The 13,763-nt window shown below is 39.3% G+C and overlaps 1 protein-coding gene across 1 annotated transcript in view; it reads left to right on the top strand.

Moving 5' to 3' along the window:
• Positions 1 to 289: 289 nt before the first annotated feature.
• Positions 290 to 13,763, top strand: part of LOC139741592 (mucolipin-3-like) — a 49,579-nt gene continuing 36,105 nt past the window's right edge. Inside the window, exons 1-2 of the mRNA XM_071652175.1 lie at positions 290 to 602; positions 9,027 to 9,340. Of these exons, the coding sequence (XP_071508276.1) occupies positions 290 to 602; positions 9,027 to 9,340 (627 nt within the window). The remainder of the gene's footprint in view (positions 603 to 9,026; positions 9,341 to 13,763) is intronic.

The raw sequence follows: 13,763 nt of genomic DNA, 5'->3' as shown, positions 1-13,763 counted from the left end.
AAGACGCCCACAACAACAACACAATGGCATGTATGACAGATATCTGGAAATGCGCATGTCAAGGCGATCCGGCGGCCACATCACATGACACAAACTTCCTCATCATCAACTCTCGATCGCATGTGATCCATACTGTGTGTGTGACGCGTTGCGTATACGTGTACGGTGGAATTACAGATCGTATTTGATCCGTACTACAATGTACCACTTGACTATGTTCTAGTACAGCTAGTTAGCGGGCTTCTTTTTTAATCAACATTATGTACCTTCGATAATCTGCTTATTACCAATGAGGGCTGCTAGGGCGAGTTCAGTCAATTCTTCAAGAGACTCAGAAAGGCACAATACTGCAAGAGCAGGCGACCACGAGAAGCCTCGCTCGAGTAGTCAGTCCCACGCACACAAACACCCAGATCGCGGACATACGTTCCGCCGACAGGAGCGGGTTGGTTCTCACGACGAGAGTGGGTCTACCTCCGCGGCGATACGTGCTGCTCCGAATTCTGCTGGACAACACCCCGGCCCCGAAGTCCTGTTGGTACCACCACCAATTGTTTACACCACAAGTTTTGACTTCTGTACTTCAGGAGATGATAGTTGTGGTAAGGACATGTAAATGGCATTTTGTTTTATGACTGAGAAGTAGTAAATTCAATAGAGTAGAGAGTTACCGAGAGAGAAAGAGTGTAAATTTAGATTTCTACTACTACCAACGTTAGTAAATTTATTCTTGATTCTAAATAAATACCGGTATATAATTTAGACCTAATGTAATGCAATGGCCCGAATTCACGAAGATGGTACAAATGAAACCATGGTTTAAACCATGGACAAAAACCATGGAACGCCAAGTGTCGCATGGAATATTTCGTTACGAAATTAAGTCATTTTGTCGATGAAATGATTATTTTGTAACAAAATGGCAACCTTTTTATAACTAAATTAATATTTCGTCCATGAAATGATATTAATTTTGTTAATGAAATGGTCATTTTGTCGACGAAATGACCAATTTCAAAACGAAATATTCCGTGCGACACTTGGACTTGGTGCTCCATGGTTTTTGTCCATGGTTTTAAACCACGGTTTCATTTGTACCTGGTACTACCTTCGTGAATTCGGGCCAATGTGTCTGTGACAACAGTATGTGTCTGTCTGAGGTGAGTGAGCAGATGAATGTGACTGTAATTGTGAGACTAGCAGTAGAGTTCGGGTACAACACCTAAAAAGAATGTAGAGCTATCCATCACATAAACATTCAGTTAATGGTACTACCATCGCACACTGTCGCTTGGAGCTGTGCAATTTTGTTTCAGCAAAAAATGGATAGCGCCTGGCAACGTCACCAATTTCCATTGTCTTGATTCTGGTGTTAAACTCGCCATTGACTCAAAGTTTTTGTTTCAATGCATGGCTCTGATGTCATGATAAACAAACATTTGCCGTTCGCACTCAACAATTACACAAGCATGCTTAAGATTGCATGTACAAGCATGTATATATTTTGTCACTTATTTTCGTAAACAACTTCAACAAATCAGTTTTGCATATTTTGTAGTTTGTACGTACACTCAGCTCACTGACTGTGCAGCTACTTATTTTTGTGCTAAATTCAAGAATCTGTGTGGACTACTTCTGTTGACATCAGGGGTGTTGTATAAAACAAATATAGTGTTTGGTCTTTCCTCGTGTAGTGGAACAAGATTTTTCTTGGTTAAAGATGAGGCGCACTATTCAACTGGGCATCGCCTCATTGAATAGAATGTCTTTATCTTTCACCTCATGTGCAATCTTGTACCATTTCACTCGTGACCATTCACTATTCAGGTTTATGTACCAACACACTGTAACACTAGTGACTAGTACATATTATATAACGCCTGGAGAGATCCTTGTCATTTGATTGGCTGTTTGACATTGATCATTCGGCCCATTTCACTATGACATCACCATCCATGCAATTGTGGCTCCATTTACCGTGCAATTTTGGATCCATACGATTTGGTCCATTATATTGCACACTCGATGAGAGCCCGGCACACATGCGTGTAAAACGCTTGCTTTTGCAGTGTGTGTAATATGCTACAGTGCGCTAGCAAGAAGCTTGCGTTTGCAGTGTGTATGCAACAGCGCGCGAGCGTAAAGCGCTCAGCGAGCACTGTTGCGATCTTCGATTCTCTCTTTGTTTCTAAATTGATAAAACATCAAATAACAAGGATCTATTTTAGGCGTTATATAAAACAAATAATAAATGTTTTTCATTCATGCGATGGACAGAATATTTCATTCGGTGAAAGATGAAATGTTTGATGCATTCAACTTGGCTGCGCCTCGTTGAATGGATAATTTCATCTTTCACCTCATGAAATATTCTGTCCATTGCACTCATAAACATTCATTGTTTATATACCACATCTCATCATGGGTATCTATGTGAATGGCAAATTCCAAGTACCGATTCAGTAAATAGACTCATTTTATAGCACTCGTCAGTGCAGTGACTAGTGTTGAACATTACTATAAACAGTGTACATTTGTATCCATGTTTAGCATATTGTCTATAAATCTCAAATTCCCAAAATAGAATTGTATCAAAATCACAGGAAATGTTAGTAAAATACCCTGTTTGTGGCAGGCTTTGTGCAGGGTGCCTATTTGCTGCAGGGGCAATTTCATTCATCATTTACAGCTTGTGTCACTTCCCATAACACTAGTGCAATACTAAGTAATTCTGTAATTGTAAATTATCACTTTTGATGATATCGGGGAGCATTGTACATATCGTCGCTGGGGTGATAAGACCTTGTATCTGCAATTTTGGTGAAAATGAGTTTTTTGGATTAATGGTAAAATAATTGGTTAAGTCATGTCCTGTCCAAATCCCAACTGTCTTACTCCAAAAAGAAGCCACCACGGCATATCAAAGGAAAGGCTATCCCATTCGCCACAGTGCTTTGGCCGCCATGTTTTTTGGCTCTCCTGAACATTTGACATTTTGTACGAAGTCTTATCGCCCCAACGACGATATACATAAATGTATCAGCATTCACTTTCATATTGGTGCACTCACAACCTCTCACTGTTGGCGAGCTTCTTGTGTCTTCTCCTTTTGCGACTATGTTGTGTGCTGCTGCCTGTATTAATGTACACTGTTGGTTCTTTGTTTGATTTCCTCCAGTATAGAGAACTGCCAAGGTCGCAGAGTTGTCTTGAAACACATGATATTTTCATAGTTGACACTGGTACAGGCTTACTAGTATGATGATTGCACAATATTTACCCCCCCCCCCCCCCCAAGTGTTCTCTCCATCCTTCTCTACCTCTATTCTTTTCTTCTTATTCCTGCTCTTCTTGCACACATGTGATCCTTTGGTTTCTGTATAATGTACATTATGTACATCACACATGTTCCACTCCCAACATATTTTTAGAGTCTGTGCAATTGTGTATTTATGACTGCAATTTTGATATTTGCCATAGTCGGACGTCAGCATGTTGAAAGGATTCAATGCATCAACAGTATACAGGGCTGCACACTAACCCATTTTTTCTGCCGGTCCAACCTGTCTCTGTCGGACCGGTAAATGCCCCGTTTTACCATTTTTTACCGGTCCGAACAGAAAATTTACCGGTCAACAACGACAACCTAAAAAAACATTAAATGACTTGCAAACTTATTTTCTTGTTTTTATGGACGTACCCCCTTACCCACGTACATTTTACAGATTAATATTTTTTTTATAAAACTTGCATTATTTATTGCACAAGAAATTACAAAAAATAGGAAAAAATAGAATGTTTGTTTGTGAATTACAGTGTAAAATGATAATGAACAAAATCAGATTGTATCAAATGCGTTTGTGACTTTTTCTAAACATCGGCGCACGAACTTGCTGCGTAACCGGCTCTTGGTGGTCAGTTGAATTGCGACGATTTAATGAATTATTTTAGCTGTGATATTTTCTGATGCACGTGCTACAAGGGGTTCTTTATTTTTCTCCTGATAATCTATTCGCATTTGTGCATGCGTTCTTGAAAGGTACACGACATGCAGGGCCGAATTCGCAATCCTTTTTGCGCCCATTTCCACCTCAAATATTAGCGGGATTGTGACGATTTCATAAATTACTTCGGCTGTAATATTTTCTGATGCAAGCGCCAAAAGAGGTTGAAAATGTGTCCTTTATTTTTCCCGATAAACTCTTCGAATTTCGTAAGTGCGTTCTTAAAAAGATGCACCACATGGCCGAATACTTTTTGCGCCTATTTCTACCTCAAATATCAGCGGGATTGTGACGATTTCATAAATTACTTTGGCTGTAATCTTTTATGATGCACGCGCCAAAAGGGGTTGAAAATGTGTCCTTTATTTTTTCCCGATAAACTCTTCGAATTTTGTAAGTGCGTTCTTAAAGATGTTCCACACAGCCGACTTCATGATACTTTTTGCGCCTATTTCTACCTCAGATATCAGCGGAATTGTGGCGATTTCATGAATTACTTCGGATGTAATTTTTGTGATGCGCGCACCGGCGAGAATGGTTGAAAATGCGTTCTTTATTTTTCTCCCCATAATCTCTTCGCATTCCGTACATGCGTTCTTGAAAGGTATACGACACGGCCGAATTCACGATCCTTTTTGCGCCTATTTCTACCTCAAATATCAGCGGGATTGTGATGATTTCATGTATGACTTCGGATGCAATCTTTTATGATACACGCGCCAAAATGGGTTGAAAATGTGTCCTTTATTTTTCCCCGATAAACTCTTCGCATTTCGTAACATGCGTTCTTAAAAGATACACGACACGGCCAAAAATCATGATTCTTTTGCGCCTATTGTTTCCTCAAACTTCAACGGGATAGGGATGATTTTATGAATTATTATTCGGCTCTAATCTTTATGATGCACGGGCCAAAAGGGGTTGAAAATGTGTCCTGTATTTTTCACCCAATAATCACTTCGCATTGCGTACATGCCTATACGTTACGGCCGAATTCACGATCCTTTTAGCGCCTATTTCTACATCAAATATCAGCGGGATTGCGATATGCCATTAATTATTTCGGCTGTAATCTTTTGTGATACATTCACCAGAAGGGTTGAAAATGCGTTCTTTATTTTTCTCCCAATAATTTCTTCGCATTTGTGCATGAGTTTTCAGAATTATACATTGCATGCACGGCCGAATTCGATATTCTTTTTGCGCCTATTATTGTTTACTCAAATTCCAACGGACTTGCGAAATTTTCATGAATTACTATTCGGCTTTAATCTATATGATGCAAGCACCAAAAGGGGTGAAAATGTGTCTTTTATTTTTCTCCCGCTAATCTTTTCCCATTTCGTACATGCGTTCTTAAAAGGTATACGACACGGCCGAATTCACGATCCTTTTTACGCCTATTTCTACCTGAAATATCAGCGGGATTGTGGCGATTTCATGAATTACTTCGGATGTTATCTTTTGTAATGCACGCACCAGAAGGGTAAAATTTGTTTTTTATTTTTCTCCAGATAATCTCGTCACATTTGTGCATGCGTTTTTGATAACCAACACCGTATGCAGGACTGAATTCAAGATCCTTTTTGCGCCTATTATTTCCTAAATTTCTACGGGATTGCGTTGACTTCATGAATTGTTATTCGGCTGTAATCTTTTATGATGCACTCACCAAAATGTGTCCTTTATTTTTTTTTTCTCCTCTATAATCGCTTCGCATTTCGTACATAAGCTTTTGAAAAATACGACGCGGCCGGTCGAAGTCATGATCCTTTTTGGGACGATTTCTACCTCAAATAATACATGTAAGCGGGACTGCCATGATTTCATGATTTTTTTTCTCCCTAGTATTATCTCTTCACATTTTGTAAATGCGTTCTTAAAAAGTACACGAAAGGGCCGATTTCGTGATCCTTTTTGCGCCCATCTTCATTATGAGACCATTATGAGTGAATGAAAATATTCATTTGCGAAATGACTGTAAAATGAAAATGAACGCAATCAGATCCATTTACTGTATCGCTGAATATCGAATGTGTTTTTACTTTTTCTAAAAATCGACACAAGTAAATTAGCTGCTGCGAAGCCGGGATCGGATCGATCTTGCGTTAAAAAATCATAAGTAAAATGACCCAGAAATGCGTGCGCTTCTGTCAATGCTTCTTGTCTGGCATGACCGCCGATCGCAAGCAAATGAAAAGCAGATTACACTGTACATGCTTTGCATGTATTGCATTGCATGGCAGTGCGTGAGCAGCGCCAAATGCGCAAGCGAGCGCGAATAACTGGTCGAACTCTAGTGCTCAAAACTAATGTATGTTTACTGTACAAATTGCACCGGTAGACATCAACGAAAACTTGCGTAAAACTTGTTGAACAGTGTGATATCTTGCATTCTGTTTCTCCCTGATCGAAGCTGCTCTTTTTCTTTCTACTGACCCCACCAATGCTTTTTTTTTTTACTGGTCATGTCGGACCGGTAACTTGTGGATTTCCTGAAAAGTTACCGGTCCGACAGTGACTTTTACCGGTCTTTGACCGTCGGACCGGCGCCAGTGTGCAGCCCTGAGTATATTATAATGTTCTATTTTTATAGTCTCAAACATACAAGTACCTCTTCATTTCATTAGTACATTATTTCAGTGTAATTAGTTACGACATATAGTTTGATGTATCGAATTGTTAATCATTTGCAATTTTGTTTATATATAGTGATCTGTTTGTTATTCTTGTCGTGTAATGCTCTGTTACCATATCTTGCCAGTGGAGGAAGATTTGTTGTATTTTTTAAATCAAACAATAAATGATTGAATATTCAGTACATTTAGCAAGTGAAGTTTAATAGTCAAGAAGACAGCTTAGAATGATGCTATGAAACAGAGCTTCTCAAAGGAGTTTCTCCAGTTTGAGAGGGAGATACCAGAGTTACAACAGAATCCAAGTAGAGTGGGCAGTGGTAAAGCGTCTCTTTGTGGTTGCGGCAAGATGATTTTCCCATCATTTTGGCCACTGGTGGGGAAGCTACAATGTATCTCTGTGAGGGTTTTGTACGTTGAGCATTCACCCACCAGGTGGGTCGCTGTTTCAGCAGCAATACAATCACAAGGGCAACCTGACTTGTTTTCCCTCTTGATCTTGTGGTGTGTAGGCAAGAGTTGGTGTAGGGTAGACTTCATACTCCGCTGAGCAATTGTACTTTGATAGGTATTGCTGGTTGAAGATGTGGTGGGTGAATGACAGAAGATGGAGTTTTTCCCCAGAACCGCGGAGAGTAAGTGTGCAGGGATGACTTTGAACTGACAGCTTTCTCAGTGATGTGCGGAGGGGATGGTGAACTGAAAGCTCATCAGTGGAAGGGAGTTGGTACAGAGCAAGCTTGTCTTTTGTTCCTACAGTATATGTGGCAGAAGACATATGAGAAGTGGTGTCTCTGGACACCAAGATGCCGTCATTGCAACTGATTGACAGATTGTCCTACATTGACGTAAATAAGCTCTGAATTGATCAGTGTTTTAGTAGTAGCCATGATAAAAGAAATCATTAACAGTAGTAGCTATGATCAAAGAAATCATGGGCGCACATGCTCGAGCAGGATTAGACCCTACGACCTCCTGATCTCTGGACAGGCAATGAAAAAACATCTCGACGGAAGAATTTCATGAATTTGAAGATGGCATCAATTTGATGGGCTGTAAAGAAATGATGGTGCATCATCCTTTTAGGGGTTGATTGTGTATTTCCACGTGGAGGAAAACTTGTGAGTGAAATCCATCCTCAGGTTTTGAACTGATAAGTGCCACAACATCAGTAAGATAACCCTAAAGTAAAAGGTTATCTAATTTTATGCAACTTGTAATAAGGCATGATATCTTTCACATCATAAAAGTAAGAGATGGAAATCTGTGTAGAAACTGGGGTACATGTATGATGTGTAATCTGAGCAAGTTGAAAGAAGTCTGCGTGATCCATGTTGTCTTTAAAACTGCTCAGCCACATCAGCTTTCGGACACCATTTGTGACCCGCTACAACAAAAGGATCCTAAAGTCGCTGACAGGTGAGCTGAGAAAATCGAGTTTGAAGTCAGATCATCAAAATCCGTCAAAAAGTTCGGATTTCTGTTTTTGACATAATTTTGTAGTCCAATGTATTTTCTATCTGCTGAAATTTCGAAGCTAAGTGATCAAAGGAAAGGCAAGAAAATAGCGTTTTTCTGGGCCATGATTTTCCGACTTTCAATGGAACAGAAAAGTGTCCGAAGATTTGGATTTAGCGCCGCAGCTAGACTCTGCCCCTAGCAACGAGAGAGTGATCTCATTGGTCAGTGCGTGGCATGCTGGTTACTGATTGGTCGTGCATAGACCGCTGGCGCTAAGCTTGAATGAACATCGCGGAGGTTGCTAAGAGCGTACCTTCTATTGTCAAAGGTGAAAACTGCCTTGCTTCCCCTTGATCATGATACCTTCGGAAGGAAAACTTTGAAGGCGGTTTTCTTGAAATGCTGATTTCCCAATAAAATGCGCTAAAAAAATCATCGATATCTCCGCAACGGAGTACTTTTATGAGTCATGTTTAATATGACACTAAAGTGGAAGAGTAAGGGAATAAGGGCATATAATATTCAGAAAATTGTCCTCCCCCGACTTTCGGATCCTTTTGTTGCAGCGGGTCACATTTTTATATGTTTTCATGAACAGTGCTATGACTTTGCTTCAAAATTTTCAGTATTTCAGTCATCATTAGTCAACAAAGTTAAGATGATCATGAATCTGTCAAATATTCCAAAAAGACAGAATTTTTTTAGTAACAATCTGTGTATCAATGCATATTGAGTACAGATGTTGTAATCTAATCCTTGATATAATGTTGATTTCTTGAAATCGGAAAACTGTTCTTATGTTTCTTTGAATGCATTACCAGTTGTGGTATCGTAAGTAAAGATTGTATGCTTTGTGTACTGATTTGAATTATCCAGACCTAGTTTGTTAATTGTTCCTTGCTTTGATGGCTTCATCTAACTTTAGATCCAGACATGAACACGTTAGCAGCGCAAACAGTAGCGTGCACAGGGGGTAGCAGCTACTCCATCAACGCTCAGACCCATTGCGAGTGTGACCACAATAACAGGGGAAATGACCATCACCACCAAAATCACAACCACTGCTCGCAGGAGGAGGACGTCTTCAGGACCTCCCCTGCCAACATCCGGGCAGTAAATGAAATGCGGTGGGAGCTTCGCTACTTCTTCATGAATCCCTACCTCAAGTACAAGAAGCGAGGGCGCAAACCGTACAAACTCGGCTTGCAGGTGTTGAAGATCGTCCTTGTCACACTACAGGTAAGTCCATTCTTCTTAGCCTAGACTTCTTGCTTCAACCTGTAGGTCTTAGAGATGAGGAGACTATATAGCTGGTAATGTAACATCTTCAGAAATATATATTGGATGTTATAAAATGGGTTCAAGAATGCAGCCAATTGGAAGCGCTGAAATGAGTCAGGTGGGCATTGTAAATAGTGCCATTGCACTGAGTGTTATCCTATGGTAAATTGCCAATCGTCTGTGCGCGGGGCTCCTTTGAATTGCATGCAATGCTTATGCAAAGGTTGATATCGCGATCAATTGCCAGCGAAATGAACGAAAAAATGGCTGCCTCCAGCTCGGATCCATTGCAGGTGCAGTTTGAACTGTTGAATGACGAGGAATTGGATGAATTAATCAATGGAACTGATTCGGCGAGCACGAAGCGATCTCTGTTTATCGGAGTGTCTCCATAAGACAGAACTCGCCTCGTGTTCGTACACCTCACTTCCATTTCCACAACTGTGAGGTGCATTTCCACAACAATTAAGCCAATGACATTATATTGAAACTTGTACATGAGTTGGTGTTTAGTCTTCACTTCACTTCACTGAGCTTTATAAAGGTAAGTGAAAAACAACTCATAGACCCATTTTATAAAACAAATGATGCACAGGATTATTTCGTGGCGTTAGTGAAGGTGCGGTGCACTCTCGAGTATTGACAATGGTGCAACATGCACTCTGCTGTGCCTCGTGCATGTTGCACCATTGTCAATACTCTCGAGTGCGCCGCACCTTCACTAACGCACTCTATCCTGTGCATCATTTGTATATTGCCGATCGTCTGTGCGCGCGGCGGCTCCTTTGAATTGCATGCAGACGCGCTGTCAATCCTGTAAACAACTTCTAGTTCGGGCTGCCGGCCGGCCTTTCTTCCCTTGTGCATAACATGTGTGGCGTACGTATCATACGTACATTGTACAGTGGACCAAGCGTTGTGGGACCGGACGCGTACATGGAGTCACTTTGAAGGGCAAATCCAACGATTTAGCAGGTTAATTCTCACGCCGTTTTAATAATAATAATACTACATTTATAAAGCGCATAATAAGCACATGCTTCCCTATGCGCTGTACAATTCAGATACAACATACAAACAAATGACTAACAAATGTAACACTCAACATAATAAATACAATAATTAACTCGTTTTCAGTTTTCAGAGTTTTCAGAGTATGTTGTCTAGTAGGCCTATATGAGGAGTCTATATCAAGTCTTTAAGGTAAAGGGTGTATATTCTATGTAAAATAAGTAAGTTTTCATGCGGGAACTTAAGTGTCCGGAAACCCAACCCCCCATCATACTTATATGTGCGGGATTTCCGAGTGCGACGTGCGTAAATGTTTGGGACGAACATCTTCGGACGTCTTGACCGTGAATCTTGAACGTGAAATACGCTGAAAAATGCTGTTAGTTTTCGAATTTTCGACCCATTTTATAAAACAAATGATGCACAGGATTATTTCGTGGCGTTAGTGGAGGCGTATAGTGCACTCGAGGGTATTTACAATTGTGAAACATGCACGAGGCGAATAGTGCACTATACGCCTCCACTAACGCCACGAAATAATCCTGTGCATCATTTGTATAATAACACAATTACATGAATGCAAGATGTAAAAAATATGGATTTACAGCAAGTCGGAATAATCTTTCAGTCACTGACAAAATGAGTTGGTGAGAGTGGACATACTGCTGATTCAGATGGGGGATGTGAAATGAATGTTATGACTTCATAGATGTAAACAAAGGAAAGGTGCAAAATCTTTGAAAATCTGGCAAAATATGCGTGAAGGTATACTTAAAGCAAAACTGACCGGTGTTCAGAAGAGCTGCATCTATTTTCCTGTCCATCTAAAATTTACCCATCTCTGTACCTTCCATACTTTTTTGTTTTGTTTTTTTGTTCTTGTTCTTCTTGTTCTTGTTCTTGTTCTTGTTCTTGTTCTTCTTGTTCTTCTTCTTGTTCTTCCTCTTCTTCTTCTTCTTCTTCTTCATCTTCTTCATCTTCTTCTTCTTCTTCTTCTTCCCTTCTTCTTCTTCTTCTTCTTCTTCTTCTTCTTCTTCTTCTTCTTCTTCTTCAAGCCTTTCAATATGATGCATTTTTTGACCCCTCCTTATTCTGGATCACAAATTCCAATGTTTGAAGAAGATGGAAGACTAGGGTCATCAAGGAAAAGCCCTGTATTACTTCATTCACAGAGCTGGACATTTGTAAAGATGATACAAAATATTACTACAGCATGAGCCCAAACCCATGAGGGGTCACACAACTTACACTGCTATCCCACAATACCAGTCATGCCTTGATATCCACTTGTTGAACAAACATGTAACAACTAGTACACACAGCTTTGACAGTTTTCTACTGTAGTACAAGCATGTGTCTGATACCACTGAAGAGCCAACAATTCCAGAGTTTACCCATCGCATCTAACCTGACTTTGACCTTGATAAGGTATGTTGTTTAGAGCGTAGATATAGATCTGTCTATCAGAATCAGATCATAGATCACTGAAGTAGAGCTAGTGAAGTAGCATGTGAGCTGATCTTCAGTTTGCTCTGTGCAAAGAAAATGAAATCCATAAAATCTACTGGGAGCATTATTGATGACAGAATACACTTTTGCATCTAGTGGTTGTGTAGATTATGTTTGTATTGGATGCACAGATACAATTGGGCATATCATATGTATATATGGGTCATTCCATCGGGTTGGGGCAAAAATTGTGACATCAGAGTCCAAAAATAGAAGTGTGATAAATGAATTGTTTTGTTTATTCCAAGTTTTGTGGGACAATTCTTCAACTAAATCCACTCAAGGCTTCATAATACTGTCCTTCATATTTGAGTAAACTGAGAAACAAGATTTGACAAAATACCACCATTACATGGACATCATTTATCATCCTTGCTAAGACTATACTTGCTTACCTTCAAAATAAAAGGAGTTGATCTCAATCACTCCTAAGAAACTTTTTACTAACAAAATTGTTAATCACTTTGTTCCACATTTTTCAACATGGTGCAAGTATTTTGACAGATAGAGCATCAATAAAGGGAACATGAGACTCCTTGTGTATAGCAGTACCATGTTCTGTGTTGTTCTTTTTTCTCACCAAGCAAAGAAATTCAATTTATGATGGAATGTAGAACTAGGTATTGAAGAGAAATCATGCCTGATCAGAATGCAATAATTTTCATTGGAAATACTTGACCACTTTTTCTGGCCTGACCTTCCATTTTTTATGTTACCACCATTACATGGACATCATGTCTCTGTAACAGAGGTATAATTGGGAGCATTAGAACTAAATGTCCATCAAGGGTCATTACATACCAAATTTCACTTTTTGCCACAGGACCAATTAATACTACTACTGTTGTACTAGCAGAAAAACACCTTGAATGTCAAATTCTTTGGATGGAAATGAAAGGACTAAATATTAAAGTTGAAACGAGAATGTAAGAAATTATTTACAAGTGATTTTCAAAATCATACTAATCCTGTTCAAGTTTCCACTTCAGTTTGTCTTTTGAATCATGTCTCTTTCTGTGTAAATACAAAAAGACTGTTAAATCTTATAATTCATAAATCTTTGATTACTTTAAAATGTCCATATCTCTTTCAAGACATTACCTTAAAATGTGCATGCATCTGTTACATGGACATAATGTCCCCGAAATGGTGGTACAATGGCACAGAACTAACAGTCTGATAATGGCATAAAACTTGTGATACTTGAAATGATATCAAATGTACACATGTGTATGGCAAGTTGCATCCTGGTGAAAAAAAAATGGATGAATGCATGGCAAAGTGTTTATTTTTTGGCACGTGTGCATCCCCCCTTTTTTTCTATAAAACTGCAAACATTTAGATTTTATGACTTTGTCCGAGCAGTAGATGTGTACAACTATTACTTTATTCTCATTCACATAACTTTTTCTTGACCTGGTAAATGAAGGAGAGTAAGAACACATAATGTTTGAGTACTCAATGATTGGTGTTTGACAAAAATAACTTATTCAACTTATCATTTTGATTTGTATTACTGTTACATGGATATCATGTCCCTGTAATAGTCATATCGAATGGTATTACATTACTGAATTTTGATAGTTGTCCAGTATCAACCACCTGATGCAAACTCAATATAAACTCAAGCAAAGGTATACATCACATCCAGGCAAGCTTCTAAAATGTGGAGCAATGAACAGGTAAAAGTTTGTCTTCCATACACAATTATAACTCGGAGACCTTTGATGCATTACCGAAGAGATGTACGAAAAAATGTACTAGTTTATTTCTCCTAAACTACAAGTATGTCAAGACATGGCATTACAACGACAGCACATGGTCGATACGTTTCAAAAATACTGTAGCTTGTTGAATTTGA

Source organism: Diadema antillarum, unplaced genomic scaffold, assembly GCF_040938485.1.
Source record: "Diadema antillarum isolate AM-2024a unplaced genomic scaffold, OU_Dant_1.0 scf00000031, whole genome shotgun sequence".
In the NCBI taxonomy this organism is placed as follows: Eukaryota; Metazoa; Echinodermata; class Echinoidea; order Diadematoida; family Diadematidae; genus Diadema; species Diadema antillarum.
Note: the sequence above shows the minus strand (reverse complement) of the source record. Positions and strands in the feature narration are given on the sequence as shown.